The 18,872-nt window shown below is 52.0% G+C and overlaps 6 protein-coding genes across 6 annotated transcripts; 2 read left to right on the top strand and 4 right to left on the bottom strand.

Moving 5' to 3' along the window:
- Nucleotides 1–199: 199 nt before the first annotated feature.
- N7532_003951 (putative C6 transcription factor (Mut3)) lies at nucleotides 200–3,486 on the bottom strand (the record flags this gene model as incomplete). Its single annotated transcript, XM_056616445.1, has 5 exons — nucleotides 200–1,246; nucleotides 1,300–1,684; nucleotides 1,744–2,355; nucleotides 2,414–3,170; nucleotides 3,252–3,486. The coding sequence occupies 5 exons, from the start codon at nucleotides 3,484–3,486 to the stop codon at nucleotides 200–202; spliced, it is 3,036 nt and encodes a 1,011-aa protein (XP_056476802.1).
- A 2,009-nt stretch (nucleotides 3,487–5,495) lies between these two features.
- On the top strand, nucleotides 5,496–7,130 carry N7532_003950 (sugar porter family MFS transporter; the record flags this gene model as incomplete). Its single annotated transcript, XM_056616444.1, has 2 exons — nucleotides 5,496–5,670; nucleotides 5,725–7,130. The coding sequence occupies 2 exons, from the start codon at nucleotides 5,496–5,498 to the stop codon at nucleotides 7,128–7,130; spliced, it is 1,581 nt and encodes a 526-aa protein (XP_056476801.1).
- Nucleotides 7,131–7,213: 83 nt separating this feature from the next.
- Nucleotides 7,214–8,768, bottom strand: N7532_003949 (uncharacterized protein; the record flags this gene model as incomplete). Its single annotated transcript, XM_056616443.1, has 2 exons — nucleotides 7,214–8,404; nucleotides 8,460–8,768. 2 exons carry the CDS (start codon nucleotides 8,766–8,768, stop codon nucleotides 7,214–7,216), a joined length of 1,500 nt encoding a protein of 499 aa, XP_056476800.1.
- Nucleotides 8,769–9,817: 1,049 nt separating this feature from the next.
- Nucleotides 9,818–10,624, bottom strand: N7532_003948 (uncharacterized protein; the record flags this gene model as incomplete). Its single annotated transcript, XM_056616442.1, has 1 exon — nucleotides 9,818–10,624. The coding sequence occupies one exon, from the start codon at nucleotides 10,622–10,624 to the stop codon at nucleotides 9,818–9,820; it is 807 nt and encodes a 268-aa protein (XP_056476799.1).
- A 3,637-nt stretch (nucleotides 10,625–14,261) lies between these two features.
- N7532_003947 (uncharacterized protein) lies at nucleotides 14,262–16,087 on the top strand (the record flags this gene model as incomplete). Its single annotated transcript, XM_056616441.1, has 3 exons — nucleotides 14,262–14,637; nucleotides 15,145–15,896; nucleotides 15,917–16,087. 3 exons carry the CDS (start codon nucleotides 14,262–14,264, stop codon nucleotides 16,085–16,087), a joined length of 1,299 nt encoding a protein of 432 aa, XP_056476798.1.
- Nucleotides 16,088–17,517: 1,430 nt separating this feature from the next.
- N7532_003946 (uncharacterized protein) lies at nucleotides 17,518–18,510 on the bottom strand (the record flags this gene model as incomplete). The annotated part of the gene is made up of 3 exons (XM_056616440.1): nucleotides 17,518–17,730; nucleotides 17,769–18,212; nucleotides 18,391–18,510. The coding sequence occupies 3 exons, from the start codon at nucleotides 18,508–18,510 to the stop codon at nucleotides 17,518–17,520; spliced, it is 777 nt and encodes a 258-aa protein (XP_056476797.1).
- Nucleotides 18,511–18,872: the final 362 nt, after the last annotated feature.

The raw sequence follows: 18,872 nt of genomic DNA, 5'->3' as shown, positions 1-18,872 counted from the left end.
CGGAAGTGGCTTTAAATATTATCATTGAATTCATTTACAGCGACCAATTCGCCTCTTCTGTACTGGTATTTCACAGATATCAAAATAAAATCAGGAAACCATTGCCAAAATCAAGCGCCAGCCAGGTATGAATAGCTATTTTCTTTTTGACTTCCTTCGTAAGTGCATATCATCATGAGAGCAAAAAGACCCAAACGACCTAAACGCCGGTGTTCATCCACTGAGACCAGTCATCGCTGGAATTTGCATTTCCGGGACGACCAGCGTTATTCCCGAAGAGATCATCGAAAGAAATACCCAGGTCCATATTCATGCCCATGGTATTCTCATCCAAGCCCATGCTGAAATCTTGTAGCCCATTCGGGGCTGAAGTGTCTTGTGGTATTGCCGGCTGCTGTTCGGGGACAACATTTGTAGGCTGGAAGTTGTATCCTTGCCACACGAAGTTCTGATTGGGGATTGATACCAGATCAGGGCTGCTGAGGGCTTCACTGGGGGTTTGACCCTGCGATATGGGCGAGTGTATCCGTGAAGAATTCATGGAGAGGTTGTTGTTGTTAGCCTGAAGGCGACTAGGTATCGAGGATTTGACACCACCAGGGGCTCCGTGCATAGGGCCCATAGAGAGGTTGTTGAAGGCCTCAAAGCCGGGGGAGGCCATGCTCGGATCGCTGGGTGTGTTCGGTGGTATCCCTGTAGGCTTCTCGAAGGGGAAAGGTGTCTGTGACATGCCTGATTGATCATGCCGGAAGTGGTCGTCCTCTAGGGTAGACATGGGTTGTGTGGGATAAGCAAATGGATCATCGGACGGGAACATCATCGGCATAAGATCGGGGAGGTTTTCCGGGTTGCTAAATTGCTGAGCCCATGCCAGACCAGAATCTTGGGCGGAAAAGGAAGGATTCATGGTTGTCGCGGAGCTCGGCTCCGGTGTAGACATAGTCTCCGTCAACAGCTCTGGCGTGTTTGCCATCCAAGATGACTGCGTGCCATTGTCGCTGGGCAGATTGCTGAACTGTGTAGTGTCCATACTCTTCTGTCGACGGCTTGAAGGGTCGAGCTTCGGCTGAGATATCATCTGGGTTGGGAATGTGCTCGAGCGGTGGGGTATGGTCATTTGCTCCTGCTGGTTCTGACCAAATTCGGGCTCAGCAGACACATTAGAAGGTGCCGGTCGCTTCAGATTGACCGGGGTCTTTGTGCTCTGACGGTTCTTCAACATCTCCGGCAGGGTTTTGAAGAGACACTGGCGGAAAATTAGCTGGTCATTCTTGTCATATGCGAGAATTGAGTACATACGTTCAGGCTCTGAGAGCACCGATCGGCCGCCATGCTCTTCTTGGCTAAGCCAGCCAGAGTATTCTTGCCCTCCATGGCATCCTTGAGGACACCATCCTTGGCTGTAGGCGAGTCGGGGTTCTCGACAACAAAGAATATCAAAGACAGAATGGCAAAGTAGGTGGTATACATGGTGAACCAGAAGGATCCATTGAGCAGAGCCCTCTTATGCATTCCGGTCGTAATGTGAACAATGTTTCGAGACACACTGACACAGGCTGCTGCACAAGCATAGGAGCGCTTGTCCACGCCTCGGGCTTGTGAACCACCCGATACGTAGTGTAGGAATGGACGGTACATTACCATTTGCACGTGCGCATAGCTAATACGCAGGAGTTGGCGGATTCTAAAAGACTGTTAGTCCTACCGCTATATTGTATCCATTCGAAGGGAAGAGAGACTGACCGTTCCAATTGTGGGGACACCTCAGTGCCCGGCCTCAAAGCTGGCGGCAATTCCTCCATCCACGTTTGCAGATCGCGCTCGATTTCACGAATCTTCGAGTGGCTGACCATATACCGCTGATCGGATTTCGAGCGATGGCGAGCATTCTTCACAGGGTAGATATATTTCACGACCTTCAAGATTACATTGCACAGACGAGTGTGCGCGTTACATCCAGCCATGAGCGGGGTGTAGTCTGAAGGCATCTGCGTGATACCTTGCGAAGTGATGAAATCGCCATCCACTTCCATCGGATACTCCTGATCGATGTCGTCGTCGCTCAGCATTTGGGGAAGACCCAGGAGCGTGCTGACGTAGACATCCATCTTGCGAACCACCCAGAAGATGCGCTTGCGCAACTCCTTTTCGATCGGGTTGAAATCGGCTGCTACCGACCGGTGCAAGCCCAATCGAAGTGCTGATCGGAGAGCAATTCCGACGTAGGAATAGCAAGTGCTCAGCTTGGCTGAGGACTGGAGGAAGAGGATCATGAAGCAGATGGCCTGGAGCGATGTCAAATCGCGACAATCAGTCACCTCCAGCAACTGTCGGCCTGCCTTGAAGAATTGGAAACTAGACTATCATCAGCTGATCTGCGGCCATTACGAGGAAAAACAGGACAGTTTCATACCCTTGACCAATGGCCCCCTCATATCCAGCAAGGTCCAAAGTGCCAGCCCCATCATCGGAGAACAAGCACCCAACAGCCATCACGATATACAAGAGTGGGACAAATGAGTTTTCCTCATTGGTGTATTGCTCCGGGGCCACGTCGTAGATGCGCTCGAGATCGGCGAAAAAGGACGGTTCATGCACAAAACGCATCAACGAGCATGCATGATCGATCGCATTGTGACACAGGCGGCGGGCAACCGCTCGCGGCGGCAGATCGTGCGTGGGGGTCAACGAAGCATCCTGGGGCGATTCCGATACGGACTTGGGGCTTTCGAGCATCTGCGTCATCCCGCGCGGTCGGTTGATAGGCACATCTGCCGCACCGAGTTGTTTGCGGAGACGGCGAACGAAGATAATGCCCGAGGTGTGCCCATGATAATCCCAGTGTCCTTGATCGTCGCGGTCGAGGCAACCTGAGTTATCTACCATCGTCTCTAGCAGCGATTCCTCTCCTCCTTCTGGGCCGGTCTCGGCTGGGGGTGCTGTTGACCCCGCGGATGGCTTGGGCGCAAGCCCAGCCGCCTGCTTCTCTTTCTGGGCCGCCAACAGTCGCTGCTCTGTCGCCGGGATGTCGAGTTGAGGGTCGTTGAGATTTATGTCGGGGAGTATACTTCGGAGCAGGGCCTCGGCCTTGTGCATGCGGGCTTCGAGAGCTTCGACATACTGCGGAGCGGGGTTTCGACGACGGTTGGAGGGCTGGTCATATGTGCACTCTAAGGAGGAGGGGGAAATGTTAAAACTCTGAAGCTCAGATATGTGCGATTTTGAATGCGCACTGGGTGGATCCTACGCACCGTAACTGTAGACGGTACAGTGTGTACAGGGCTGTTTGCCGTCGCACTTGATCTTCTTTCGACGACACTCATCGCACGCCCGCCCTACTCGCCGGCGCTTTTGCATCGGCAAGGACTGGGCCAGCTTGGGATCTGCGGGGGAGGCATCCTGTGTGGACATCTGAGAGGGGTCGTCATCGTTGGCGTAGTCGTTCAGGGCGGGATCATCATCCTCGCCGTATCCCGTGGAGGCCATGGTGAGCGAGCGGGCGCGTAATTCATGTAAGGAGAACGGGCTTGGCGGGCGATCTGATAGTCAAGTTCATCGATCGCCCTCCTTGCGGGAACATTGAAGGAAGAAAATCGGGACGAATGAAGGAGTCAGATCCGCGACAGCTCACGGGCCCTTTTTTCGGTTCGATGATGAAATGATGGCGGCCGAAAGCGGTGGGGGATGATTACCACAACCGGTGCTGGGCAGGTGTAACTGGCAACTTTCTAGAACACAGCAGGAACCCCAAAGGTACAACCTCCCTACGCTAACGCCCGATTCAACGTACGCCCTGTGACGCCCACAGCCAGTGAGAATACGAGCGTCGGACGTTCGTTGTGCGCGAGCCCGACCTGCGGAGTCCGCTGCTTCTGCGGCATTTTTCGATCGCCTCGGCATCAAGTCCGATGTAGAATTTTCCCGCCTCGGTCTCCACTCAGGGACCGATTCTCGACTCGGCGCGAATCGGTGGAAGCCAGTTCGGCGCATCGTGCTAGCAATGCCGAGGAGCTGACGAGGCGATCTGCCGATTGATCTTCAGTCTAGGCCATTTTAGCAATTTTGTGCTCGTCTCTGAGAGGTAGTCGAGCTGCCAGCGGACCAAGCCTCGGACTATACCCCGGGCTGCGTTGCAATCCCAACGGTCACCCGTTGCCCTGCGCCTGACATCATGCATCGGCGAATTGGACTCATTCGCCGAATGCCGTCTCACTATTATTAATAGGAACAGGATCGTCGCGATGATTGGCGCACAGTTGGGGTTTGATTTCTGGAGAAGTCCTGCTTGTCTCCAGGCGAACGCCACAGCAGTACCTCAAGTGCTCATGATATTAGTAGTTAACTAGGTCCTTTGACTTTATTAGTTATGGCGTACTTGGATTTTCAATGTGTATGAATGAAGAGTGTCATCTAGTGTTTGAGGCAGTCCAGTTCCGAACTCGAATGAGACGAAGGATTCGAGTGGGATATATACTTCCGCGGAGGGTGGAGAGTTGGAGCATAGAACCACCAGACGAGAAGGTGCTCCCCGACCTATAGATTAAATAACGTTAGAATTATCAACCGTTGCATTTCATCCCAAACACCGGGCCCCATCTTACATATTCCTCTTCAGTCAACGCCTCTGACCATCTCTCCAGCTGGTGCAGATCCGCCATGGCGCTAGCAGCTGATGACTGGGGGCCAAACGCCCTGCGCCCGAACCCACTTGGATGCGTCTCTCCGTGAATCGGTAACACTAATGTACATAACAATCAACGCATCAAGGTGTCGAAAGAGCTCCTGGCAGCGCAGTGTGCGACCTGCATCGCATCAGGCACTCGCGACTCGCCGTCATTAAGGGATTTGCCATGAACCCAGGAACCTGATTCCAGCATATCCGCCCTGTGACGCGACTAGGAATGCACCCCGGTCTTGAAACCACATAGCTGGCCCTTGGGGTCACCATTGATGCGTTTCGATGGCTTTGCCAAGGGCCTACGAATCACATTTGCCTTGTAGACGTGTGAGGAAGAAAGCTGACAGTAACTCAAGGCTGATCCGTCAGGTAATAGTTTTGGGCCCCATCGGCCCCGAGAAGCGACCAAACTAGGTAGGGTCTGTGAGGGGAGCGATTAAGCTCATCTGCAGCAGGGCCGCCCTGATTTCCCCTCGCCTATCAGTCTTGTAACCTGCCAATTTCCTGCAGGGGCCCATCACTGCCCAGCTCGGCGCGGGTCCCTCACATCCCGCATGGCCGTGAAGGCATTCTCGCAAGTTTCGTGATCGCTTACCCCTTCGGCACGTCCCACTTTCTTCCCCAGGCTCAGGACTCAGGATCGGCGCATTCTATCGACGCGCTTGTCAATAATTGCCAGCCTTATATGGTTCTGACGCTCCGCAGCTCATTTTGTCGGGTTCCGGGCAATTCTTCATCTTCATCGTGAATCATTGAACTCGCCCTTGTTTTGCTGTTTTTCTCTGCTTTCGGCGATGCAGCTGCGTTGATATGAATAATGGCTTTCGTCCTCGTCACTCTCTACTGTGCATTCGCCGCTCTGGGTTCGTTCTTGTTCGGCTATGATTCTGGCGTGATCTCCTCCAGTATCGAGCAGGATGCATTCTTGGATCGATTCGGGTCCCCGTACCTATCGGATGCCACCAGTGGTGGTATCATCTCTTCATACACCGGTATGTCGTCTGTAGCTCTTGCAAGAACAGTGCAATATCTAACATGCCCATCAGGAGGTGCAATTCTGGGGTCGGTACTCGCCCCCTACATCTCCGACTCCTGGGGCCGCAGAATGGTCATCTTCACCGGTGGACTCCTAGCTACCCTCGGTGCAGCTCTCCAGGGAGGCGCTGTCACCATCGCGATGCTAATCGCTGGCCGATTCATCTCCGGTTTCGCCATCGGTCTCATGTCAGCCACCGTCCCCGTCTACTGCAGTGAGATAGCTCCGCCACAGATTCGGGGCTTGCTCGCGAGTATGCAGCAGTGGATGATCGGACTAGGAATCATGGTGGCCCAGTGGGTCGGATACGGGTGCTCATTGCACACGGGCGACTTTTCCTGGCGACTCCCGCTATCTTTGCAAACGGCGCCGGCCCTGATTCTCACATGCGGCGTGTGGTTTCTACCCGAATCGCCTCGCTGGCTCATCGAGGTCGGTAAGGAGGGTGCCGGCCGCTCGGTATTGGCTCGTTTACATCTCAACCGCGATGCAACCAACAGCCAGCTTGTCGAGCACGAGCTCACTCAGATCTACGAGAGCGTGGCGCAGGAAAAACAGTCCGTTATTCGGTCTTGGCGCCAGCTTCTCCTATCCAAGCAATGGCGCTGTCGGATTCTGCTCGCGTGCGGTCTGCAGGCCTTCACCCAGCTCTCGGGAACCAATGTCATCCAGAACTATGGACCTCGTCTCTACAAGTCGCTTGAGCTTTCGACATCGACGGCGCTTATGATAATTGGTGTCTGGGGTGCGCTGGCGCAGTTGTGGAACACAGTTTTCATGGGCTTTATTGACAAAGTCGGCAGACGAAAACTCCTGATCCCATCGTTATTTGGCATGGGTGCAGCGATGTGCGTGGAAGCGACACTCGCTCGAAAGTTGGACTTTAGCGATCCCTACGCCAACCAGGACGCCCTTCGAGCGGCCATCGCCATGTTCTTTGTCTTCTCATTCTGCTTCACATCCCTCGGCCTCATTTCTTGGATCTATCAATCTGAGATCTTCCCAACCGCCATCCGAGCCCGCGGATCATCAGTAGCGACTGCAACAAATTGGAGCTTGAATTTGATCTTTGCGCAGTGCTCACCGATCGCGCTCACTGATTTGGGCTCCAAGTACTTCTATGTATTTGTGGTCTTCAACTGGGCTGCTATGTTCATTGTCTTCTTCTGTTACCCCGAGACGAAGGGATATTCTCTTGAAGAGGTGGATGAAGCATTCGCGCGCCAGCACCACAATGAGCAGCCGGAGGTCACACCGGCTGCCTCATCGACTAGTCACGAGACCGTGAGATCGGACTCTCGGGTGAAGCACAAGGGAATGCACCCTTTGTCCCTGCATCCAACTCACAGTGGAAGCTGGAGTAGCAATAGTGGCTCGTCGCCTAAGCTCTGGAGCAAAAAGATGGCCGAAGTATAGTGTAAAACAATTCTGAACTTTAAATGAATAACGTCACATCCATATCTCCAAAAACCGGACATTTTATAATCAAATTCAATCTATTATAGCACTTCTCGCAGGGTGTCTCCGATAGCCTCAGCGCCACCACCACCGCCTAGCAACTTTTCGTTTGTTGTTTGGATAATGACTCGGCGGTAGCTGGTCAGGGCGGGGGACCCATTATCCTTCACCTCAAGAATCAGGTGCAGCACTTGGCCCTTGGGAATTGCCGCTCGGCTGATGAGCTCCACGCAGCATTTCTCCGGAGGAGGGATCTTAACCTCGACTTTGCTGCTGCTCTCATTGAGGGACTTGATCTCCAATGAGCCGACTTCATGGTGAACAGACCATTGCGTCGCGCTGGGGTCTTTGTATTGGTACCACTTGAATGTGAGTTTGTCGTTGGGATCGGGGTCGTAAGATGCAGAAGCCTCTAACTGGAAAGTGGCGCCAGCCTCCAATTCAAAGTGAAGCGGCTCCAAGCCCCTGTCCCCATTAATATCGACAACAGGATGGTGGTTTGCTTTGCTCCGGTCCGACGAAAGGGACCATTGCATGCGCGCCGCAAAGTCGGTCTGGAACGCATCACGCCAGCGCCAAATAGTCGCGTGGTTGGACTTGTGCTTCCGACCATCAAGTCCAATGACTTCGTCCACGGTATCGCTAAAATGGCCATTTGAGACTCCCTTGTTACTGATGTTGGTGGGGATATATCGTCCACCCCAGGAGCCGTACTCCGGACGATGGGGCACACCCAGACCATTCTGGATTATGTATAGGAAAGTCGGGGTGTCGCCCTCTGGAATAAACATGTAGTCCGGATAGGTCGAACCGAGCGGGCCGATCTGGATATTCTCCTTGATCCACTCTTTGCTTATCTTGGATGGGTCAGGCCCGCCTTGATCGAAGCCGTACCAGCCGTCGCCGGAGATGCCGCACCATGCAGCCATGCCGTATTGGTTCCAGCCGTGGACGGAGCAGATATAAAAGATGTCGGGGTAGTTGTGTCGGATCCAGGTGCCTGTGTCGTCCTGGTCGGAAATGGTGTATACGCGCAGTTTGCAAAACAGTTTCGCGGCGCTGGCGGTGGAGTGGGTCCTCCGGATCTTGAGGAGAACGGAGGCGAGGACATTGGTTCCACCCCAGCAAAGAACCCAGAGGGGATCCTCGGAGGGTGCTTCGATGCGCTCGAGGAGTAGCTGGCCGCCTTCACTCAGGGGAATATCATCGCCTACTGCCGTCATACCGTATGTCTGCGAATGTAAGTTAGAAAGCGTTTCTTCACATGTGTTGGCATTGTTGACCTACCTCTGCACCCTTCTTAATTAGCGATCTCAGGTATTGTGCCGTCGGGTAAGGGTCATTGGGATGAGCGTGGGCATTCAGGTTGTCGACAACCTTTTCATAGCCATCGACAACCTTGTGCATATCCTGCGGGCAGACCTTGTTCTTCATCCATGTCGAGGTACACGCGACTAGTCCTTCCGTCCGAAATTGGTTGGAGTAAAGCAGATAGCGCACCAACGACTCGGCATCATCAGGTTCATTGGAAATGTCACTGAGGATGAAGACGCGCGGCTTGGTCGCAAAGGTCTGGAGCTGTGTCGGAGCAACCATTGTGAATCAGTCACAATAGGGAAGAAGATGAAGCTGGGTTCGGGTGGTGACGAGGGCCATATTTCAACGTCGAATTGTCCCTCTCCGAGCTACCCACTACTAGTAGTTGCCTCTGAAAGTGCAACTGGAGCCACACTGCCCCGAAACGAGGCGAGCTCGAAGGCGGGGAGAATGCGGAGGTGCAGAGTTGAAAATAGCCGGAGTTCTCCCGAACAGCCAACCTCAGCAAGTCGCCCGTCTGGGGAAGGCAGTCGCAACCGCCGCACGACTAGCTTTGGCGCTTACAATTCCGTCCCGAGTCCTCGCTTTTACGATTTTCTTCATTTCGTGTTCCTCACATGGTATGAACACGGCATGGGTTCGGCCTAGGAAGCAGTGTGGGGGAACGGGATCTCCCTTTGCCGGGAGATGTCCTTCGTGTCGCAATCAGGCCATATTCGGTACGATATGATCTCCTGAGTGGCTCAATTGCGGGGCCCCAGGCTTTACAGAGCTGACTTATGTCGGTCTACGTCCCGAGAATGAGGCATCCATAAACGCCGCGTGGCGACATTATAAGCTCTGGCGGGGAGGAAAGGGGTATCGAGAGGCGCTCGCCTGTAGCTTTCATCCGCAAAGCATGTTCCGCTCCATCAAGCAATCCGTGCTCTACAGGGTAGATCGAAATCAGTTTCACCACTGTACTCACAGAAAGGATTTCCCGAACCCTATTTCGAAACACACTGATGTACACTTGGCTTATCTCCATTTCGAGGGTGGAATCGTAATGAAAGATAAATCCACGAGGAATTAGTTCCTGTAAGTTACTGGAAATACTGTTTCCATGAATACTTTCACCACGTTCCCCCATATTTCGCTCAGATATCCACTTTCCGTCACAACTGCCCTCGCTCTTCTAACGGCAATGCTCGCCAGAATGATAAAGGACAGCCCTCTCGCGTAAATCGCACAAAGTCGTTTTATGATCGAAAGGTTATCGTAGCAATTTCACTATGAAGCAAAACAATCTGTGAGGGTAAGGTTGTTTTATTCGAAAGTATATTGCTCGTCTATGTAGTGAAACCCAACTCCTCCGTTTCCCATTCCAGCAAGGTTTCAGAATTAGATAAGGTGTGGTGGTGATTGGGGCCAAGTATTTGCTTCTGCTTTGCCAGGCAATCGCGTAGTAATTTGAGGGCTCTGGTATTATGACCTGAAGATTTCCAGGTGAAAGCGAGGTTTTCCATACTCGTCAGCGTGGAAGGATGATCCACGCCGAGCTTCGTCTTGCGAGTCTCCATAACCTGCATCTCGAGCTGCTCTGCCTCCTCCCATCGGCCCTGGTTCCTATACGTCGACGCTAGGTTGGCCATGCTCGTCAGCGTGTGAGGATGGTCCACGCCGAGCTTGGTCTTGCGAGTCTCCATGGCCTGCATGTCAAGATGCTCCGCCTCCTCCCATCGGCCCTGGTTCCAAAAGGTCGACGATAGGTTGGCCATACTCGTCAGCGTGTGAGGATGATCCACGCCGAGCTTCGTCTTGCTCATTTCCATAACCTGCACGTCAAGATGCTCCGCCTCCTCCCATCGGCTCTGGTTCCTATACGTCGACGCTAGGTTGGCCATGCTCGTCAGCATGTGAGGATGGTCCACGCCGAGCTTCGTCTTGCTCATTTCCATGACCTGCACGTCAAGATGCTCCGCCTCCTCCCATCGGCCCTGGTTCCTATACGTCGACGCTAGGTTGGCCATACTCGTCAGCGTGGAAGGATGATCCACGCCGAGCTTCATCTTGCGAGTCTCCATGACCTGCACGTCAAGATGCTCCGCCTCCTCCCATCGGCCCTGGTTCCTATACGTCGACGCTAGGTTGGCCATACTCGTCAGCGTGTGAGGATGGTCCACGCCGAGCTTGGTCTTGCGAGTCTCCATGACCTGCACATTAAGCGGTTCCGCCTCCTCCCATCGGCCCTCAAGCCAGTATGCTTCTGCTAACATTGCGGTACTCTCAAGGGCCTCTTTATCCTCGGCACCTAGTAATTTCACTCTCTGCTTTCTCGATTTCGTCGCCATGTCCCTCACATCGGCGATATTGCCGCTTTCGGACGCATACCATGCGCCTCTAAAAAGGAGTGTGGCCCATTGTAATAGAGACTCTTTTGATTCCGGCCGTTGAGACATCGCTGATCGAACGTGAGGAAAGAGCGACCGACACTTCCCCCAATTTTCATATTGACCCGTAGGGAACTCGTGGTACAAATTGCTAATAAACCTCTCCCTCCATTGGTCTATTTGTCCATGGGATTTCAACCACACGCGCATGGTGAGTTGCACTAGCCGATGCATCGTGAACAAAGTGCTGTTCTCGCTGATAGATATAAATGAATAATTCCTTAACGTTGTGATATCATCTTCAAAATCGGGGCCCATATCAGACTCAGATGTTTCCCCATCACTAGAGTCATGCAAGAGCTCTGAACTTGATGCCGAGTTGGCCTTGGGTTGATGCCGGATAAGGTTCTCTGGTATCCCTTGCCGGTCGAAAAAGCTCATGAGAGAAAGCAACTCTGTTGCTGATGCCTTTGTTTGGCGTATGTAATCGAATGAAATTTGCCATGTCACTAGAATTGCATTCTTTGCTTCCCAATCCCGGCAGAGGTGACCTGCCTCTATTTTCAGAAGCCTTATCGCTTCACGGTCACTCCCTTGGAAGTCTCTCAGGTATTGTGATACCGAATAGCGAGGCGCCCGATTTCGAATATGGCAAGCGGCCTGTACGATCGCTAGTGGCATAAACTCGAGCTCGTCCACTAACCGCTCACTTCCTGGGCTTTGCTCGGGTTGATCGAGCGTTTTTCGGAGAAGCTCGAGTGCCTCGGTGCTTTCCATCGGATTGACTTCAATGAGATCTTTATGATTCACCATCTTTAGCGCGACCTCTTTGCTCCGACTCGTGATAATGGTAAAGCCGTTCTGGCTTCTAGGGATGTATTCCAATAGTGGTTTCGTGAAGTCGTTCGTTAGGCCCTTGGTTGGATGTCCTTTGCCTGCCGTCGGAAGAGAGCAAAGGAACTTATCGTCATCGACATTATCAAGGATACAAACCCATTTCTCTATTTTCTCAACCCGGAGCCAGTTCTCGACCATTTTGAATATGTTCGCCTTTGGATCCTGACGACCCGGAATTTTGACTTGGTCTGCAATATCCCGAAAGCTTTGCTCGAACCGGGCTTCATTACTCGCATAGATCCAGAAAACCCATGTCACTGGCGATTTGGACCGGACCCAGTAGGAGTATTCGATGGCAAGCTGTGATTTTCTTCGAGTTGTAAGCAGTAAGCAAAGATCCACGTCATGGTCATTCCACACTCACCCAACACCGCCGAGGCCGACTAGCGCTATTCTTGACCCGGGCACCGAGCATTTTGCGTGAATCTGACGGAGCAGTGTATCGCGACTGACAAAGTGCGGATCGCGCGGGAATGGGACAGTCGACAGAGGGCTAGGTGGGGTTTCTAGTCGCTCTAAGGTGGGAAACAGTGGTGAGTAGTCGACAGTAATCTTGTTCGGTTCCTGACTTACCCGGTGGCAGATGGAATTCCGCGTTGATCGGGCCATGGCTAACTCCGACCTGGAGCGCATGGTTGCTGCCGCAGAATGATACCGACGACATGATCAGACCACTTAGCGTCGTGTGAGTTTCATTCGAAGGCCCATGGTCATATCCCCAAGCTGAAAGAGGGGCATGTCACTAGCTTCACGATCAGGTGGCCCCATGGCGCCAAGACAGGTGATCAACTGAGGTTGGCTGGCCCTGCGCGGTGGGATCGGCCCGAGCCAGAGCACCCAGATCACGCACAGCGCGCGGTAGCCAGCCAGCTCCCTCTAGCTAAAAGCACGCTTTGAAATTCAAAATTTGGCGCGTCATGATGTCAGCGATCAAACACATGGTCCCAGCATTTGCAGCTAATTCTATGTTATGGTCAATTTAGCACATAATGGTCCAATCCTCGCGCCGCTATTTTTTGAGGTCCGCAGCTTTGAGATGGCCACCAAGCTCCCAGGAACTGGGAGGTCATCAAGTCACGTGCATTTCCTTTTACCTGGCATCCCCCAGGATTTTCGACCAAAATCCTTTCACCTGCTTACTGAGCAGAGGGTGAGCAAGGGTGAGCAGATGGGTTGACTTCCATCACATTCGCTGGACGCCCGCCCATCCCTCCCGCCAAATCCCACAGACTACCTAACCTCCCGATCACTCCACCGTGGCTCCGCAACATGGCGCCAAGACTCCCGCTCTCAAAGCTTGAAGTGATTCAAGATATGTTATTGAGAAAATCACTGACTGCCTCACAAATGGCCAAAGCTGCTGGATGTAGCAAGCGTTCAATCATCAACATCAACAACAAACTTGACTGGTTCAGAGGAGTCAAAGAAGCGCCCCCAACTCATGTCGGCCGACGACGAAGCGTAACTCCTCCAATACTAGAAGCCTTATGTGACCATCTAGTCGAAGAACCTGGACTGTAAGTGGATGAGATGGCAGACTTTTTATGGGACGAGTTCCGTGCCCAGGTGACAAATTCGAGCCTTAAGCGAGCTCTCGCTTCGGTCGGTTGGTCAAAGGTAGCTCGACAGAGAGCAAAGGAGCAGAATGCCGATTTACGTGACATTTATCTACATAATCTGTCAGACTTCCATTCGTACCACCTGGTTTATGTGGATGAGTCTGGATGTGACAAGCGAATTGGATTCAGACGGACCGGCTGGTCTCCGCTAGGTGTAGCACCATTGCAGGTAGCCAATTTCCATCGCGATCAGAGTTACCAGATACTACCTGCATATTCCCAGGATGGGAACGTACTCTCTCGGGTTTTCCAGGGCTCCACTGATGCTGCACTATTCGAGGACTTCATTGACCAGCTGTTGAGGCATTGTGGAAGGTGGCCTGAACCGAGATCCGTCCTGATTATGGATAATGCATCTTTCCATCACTCTGAACGTATAGCAGACATGTGCGCCGGTGCAGGAGCACGATTTCGGACATGCAGTCTGGCGGGTACTGATCCCCAATCAGAATTCCAGCATTGTCACACAGCGCATGGGGAAGTGTTCACCAAACTAATAATGTCTCTATACACGTCGTTGGTCCACAGTGGTCACTCCTCTGGAGGCTGAGTAGTTGATAGAGGGAGAGAAGTGGGATTCTGGCAGATAACCATACCGGCGGATCCCCTTCTGTTGCCTTGTTTGCAGAATCAACATTCTAGAAGCCTTGGAGACCATACAAGCTTATTACGGATGCTATTTTTAGGCTGTCTTTTACAAGCGTACTGGAATACTACCAAGAAAGGGGTTCGGTGGTAGATAAACCGTAATAGGTTTAGCAAAGTTTCAAAAGAGGGTTCGAGAAAGAATCTCTGTGTGAAGGTGGTGAATTTGATTTCAATCCATCCTGTACCGGGAGTTGAGTCTCCGCCTGATCTTCATTGGGTGCTTTGTCTCCCTGGGAGCCATGGGCTATGGCTTTGACAATTCCTGGTGGGGAGGTGCCCTGGGACTGTCACCTTTTGGCAAGAAATATGGCTCCTGGATGAGGCCTCCAACGACTGGAGTATTCCATCCGAAAAGCAGTCTGCTGGCACGGGAACAGGTCCTGCGGGTATCATCCTCGGCTGTCTGGTTGCCCCGTGGCTGTGCTCCAACCTTGGTCGCCGACCGACTTTGCTCGTCAGGCTGGCTTCCTGACTCTAGGTATTGTATTGGAGGCCACTGCTCTCACGTCCTTTTGGCAGTTGGTAGTTGGTCGCATTGTGGTCTACTCGGGTATTGGTTTGGTATCCAATGTGGTTACATGTACCAATCTGAGTGTGCGCCCGCAAAGTTTCGAGGTGCGTATTTCTCTTAATATAAACTGTTTCACAATGGAGCAAAGAATGACGGGGGTCTAGGTGCATTCTTGACTGCCTACTCATTTTGGAATACATTTGGCGCTTTCATGGCCACGCTGGTCGTGTATTTGTGTCAAAGAATGACAACACAATGAGCCTACCTGTAAGAATGTCAGGATGTCGGATACGTGTATCATCTAGTATCGAGGGACGGCCAATTGATGCATGAGATGGATTAACGAGAGTGTGTCTGTGTGTTCCGATCTGTTGAAAATGATCCAGGGGCTATAAACTGCGTATTACATCACAGTTCTTCCGAGAATGACCCGAATTACCATACAATTACTATTGCAATGTGGGTGGATGCTGAATAACCAAGAGCAGTGGAGAATCCACAGTATTTTACCTCTCAGAGTTGACAAAGAATCCTATTGTCGTATGACTGCGCGCTCATTCCGCCTGACAAATTTAGTACGGTCATTCTCTGCCAGCTACTAGTTCCCATAGGAATCATCTGTCCCTACCCCTTCCTCCCTGAAACGCCTCGCTTCCTCGTTTACCGCGGCCGTTTTGCAGAAGCTGAGACTGCAATCAAGGATCTATATGGGCCCAATTATAATGCAGCAGAAGAAGTGCAGCTCCTGCAGCTCCAGGTGGAGGAGCAGCGTGAGCTTCACAAGGCGACAAGCGTGATAGACTGCTTTAAGGGAACGAACCTGCGACGCACCATCATTGCAATGGGCGTTCAGATTCTACAACAGGCCCAAGGTGTCTCTTTATCAAACAATTTCATTGTGACCTTCATGAAGCAGTTTGGCTTCGCCGACCCGCTGAAATACGACGTGATCGTTATCGCTTGCGGCCCCGTCGCCAGCGTGATTTCTTTCTACACCTTTGACAAGATTGGCCGACGTTCCAACGTGTTTTGGGGTGTATTCGCCATGGCCGCGATGATGCTGGGCGTCGGAGGTACCACCGCACACGGCTACAGGGTTCGTTCAAAGATGACGCAATATGGTTGCGTTGCCATGCTTGTTCTTTGGTACTTCTTGTACGGTCTCTCCTGGGGACCCGGTGTGTGGATTCTGGGTGGAGAGATTAGGTTCGGCCAGTTGCGCGAGCACACCCTGCTCCTGTCATCACTGGAAAGTTTCGTTACCTCGGTTCCCATCAACTTCGTCAACCCGTACGTCCAAGCCGCGATTGGCGGCCGAACTGCGCTTATTTACGGCAGCTTCTCTGTTGCTGCTATGGCGTTCGTTTTCTTTTACTTCCCGAGACCAAGGACCGATCTCTGGAGGAACCGGATGAAATGTTCCAGCAGAGAATCTCAACGCGCAAGTTCAAGAGTCATATTTGTACTGGAATGGGTGCCCAGATTACACAATTGGAAAACAAGGAGGATGAGAGTGAGAAGACGAAGGTTGAGCATGTCGAGTCTGCGATCTAGAGACATACGAACTGGATCGATATTTCACAAGTGTTGGGATATTATGTATGTAGATGTGTCTATATCTCTGACCTTGAATTTTCAGTCGAGAAACGAGACGATAGATTGCTTAGAGTCTCGTGTCAGCGCTAAAATAACACAAGAATTGAAAATTTTAATGACGACCGCTAGCAAGCTAGCAAAAGCAACCCGCAAATGTGTTCTTCCCTTTCTGTCAACAGCATTGACTCAGGGTTCTCCTTCTGAAAGAGAGCGAATGATTTTCACATTTCTTATAGATGCGGCAAGGCGTAGGGGCGTTCTATCGAGTTCATCGGTGTAATTGACATACAAGCCACGAGTAATCAGAAGAATGACGGTCTCCGAGTGCCCCGCCCCCATGGCAGCAAGCAAGGCCGCATTTATATGAATCGAGTGGATGGGCGAGCCTTCCTTCAAGAGAAGCTTGACTATGCTGATATTTCCACTTTTTGCGGCAAGATTCAGGGGGGCCTCACCCCGTCATCCGAGATAGCATACATATCGGCCCCAGCTTTTAGAAGCATTTTCACAATCCGAGCGTTTCCATTCTCGACAGCCACATGCAGCGCTGTATCTTTTAGCTCAAAGTCGACCGCATTTATGCTTGACCTCACAGCGAGAATCAGCCGTATTATCTTAACGTGGCCCTCAGCAACAGCATGTCTTAGAGGTGTGCGTCCATCAAGTCTGGTCACATTTAGATCTGCACCATTCCGAAGCAATAATTCGACAACTTCAAGCTGACCGGCTCGACATACGGCAATAAGAGGCGTTAAACCGGAAGTATTGATCGGCGTCTTCAATTCCAGGGCAGATCTCGGGACTGCTCCTCTCAGTATGTTGTTATTTGCGGCCGACTCCCTCTCACCACTGAATAGGATGGCCCTGTTGTGCATTAGGCACGAATGTGCGTCAAGTAGAATTCGAGATGAGGAACGGCCCACGACGACGTCATTTAGATGAGTGCCGAGCAACAAGTATTCACCATTACCTTGTGGCCGTTGACTGTAGCGACAATCAGAGGAGTCAGGCCATCTTTATTGACCACATCACATTTAGTAGACTTACTGAGAAGGCAAAAACTCCGCGACAGCCGAAAACAACCGTTCGAATGAGTGCGTTGACGCGGCAAGATTTGGTTGGCGAATGAGTATATGACACATCTAAAAGGAGGTCGACCATTTCAAGATTATTGGGGGCCAATATCGCCACGCCGAGGCAACACAGCGCAAGTTTCGCTCCGTGATCTTCTGTAACACATGCCCCGGGCTTGACAAGGGATCTTGCCACTTTGACATATCCCTTTTCTGCAGCAATTCTGAGCGGGGTGAAATGGTTCTTGTTGACACCCCAAGAAAGTGGTTTCTCTCTGGCAAAGAGACTGATCAGGGCAAGATGCGAATTCGGGTTCAAAGCGGCCGAACGGCAAGGGACATTCCCCAGGTCATTGAGAATCCAAATGAAGCCTCATTTTGGACGAGAAATTTGGCCACTGCTAGTCGGCCATGGTAGGCGGCATCATTCAATGCGGCCCAAGAATCAGAGCCCACGGTATCGATGTTGACTCCGGCTTTGAGAAGACGCACAGTTTCGAGATCACCATTTCCGGCGGCACTTCTAAACTGATCGTCGATGTCTTCCACTATTAGATCTTCCATACCAGCAAGACTGGGCTGCTCTCGCGAAGAATCCATTGAGCTTCCAGTGCACTCTCTGCCGTCAATCGCTCTTTCGGGTCGGCTTTAATCAGCAACTTGAGGACATCCATGCCATCCGAGCTGATTTTATGCTGATCCCTCTTCTGGGAGCTATGTCTTCCGTTGCAGAAGTTCATTATGGTCAATGGCTTGGGCAAAGGCGCGACCTGAGCAATGATCTCGTAGGCGACGCAGCCCAAGGACCACATGTCAACCGATTGGTCGTATCCAGAGATGAGCTCATCTGACTCGTATAGGCCACTTATCTCCGGAGCCCTATACGCGAATGTCCTAGCTTGTGTATGAAATTCTATCTCCGCCTGCGCGCGCTTTGAAGTTCCGAAATCCCCAATCTTCACCATCCAGCATGGAGCGGCTGACTTTTGGACGACGAAGATGTTTTGAGGCTTCAGGTCTCAGTGGGCGAAGTTTTCTTTGTGGATGATGCGAAGTTTATGTGTGACGATTTGTCTCGCGCCTTCCTCGGATGATAAGTTGATAATATATTACGACAAGTCACTCAGCTCGAAGTACTCCATCAGATGTAGAGGTGCAGATCATTTTCATTCAGCCGAAGAACCTCACCAGGACGTCCTTTTGCTGATAGCTGGGATTGGAGGATTTTGCCAGAGCAAGCAGCTCCTTTCTGTAGTCGATCTTGCATTTCTCCATCTCGCGTTTGCCGACGACCTTCACCACGCGCATAACGTGACTGTCGCCGTCTACTTCCCGTTTGCTCCCTAGCCAGACATGCCCAAAGCCGCCGCTTCCAACGATCTTTTCTCGCGCTCAGCGGACTTTCACCTCCTCCTGATGCCTTCACCGACTTCGGCAGGTCCGCAATTCAACATGCATAGTATAATGATCTGTCACTTCGGCATCTTGTCGGCAGTGGTCCAGCAGGTCCTAGGATTCGGACTCCGTCATGGCGAGCACCCACCGACAAAGTCGCACACCAGTGAGCCAGCTTCAGAGATGAAGCCTTCGACGGCCGGAGGGAGGCTCGAGAGATTTGGAGTCGCAGGTCTGGTCTGACTGCAGTCATCACCGCCCCCAAACATCACTTT

The sequence above is a fragment of the Penicillium argentinense genome, assembly GCF_028826775.1.
Source record: "Penicillium argentinense strain IBT 30761 chromosome Unknown utg000004l_segment0_segment0, whole genome shotgun sequence".
Classification (NCBI taxonomy): Eukaryota; Fungi; Ascomycota; class Eurotiomycetes; order Eurotiales; family Aspergillaceae; genus Penicillium; species Penicillium argentinense.
This window is presented reverse-complemented; position numbering and strand designations above follow the sequence as displayed.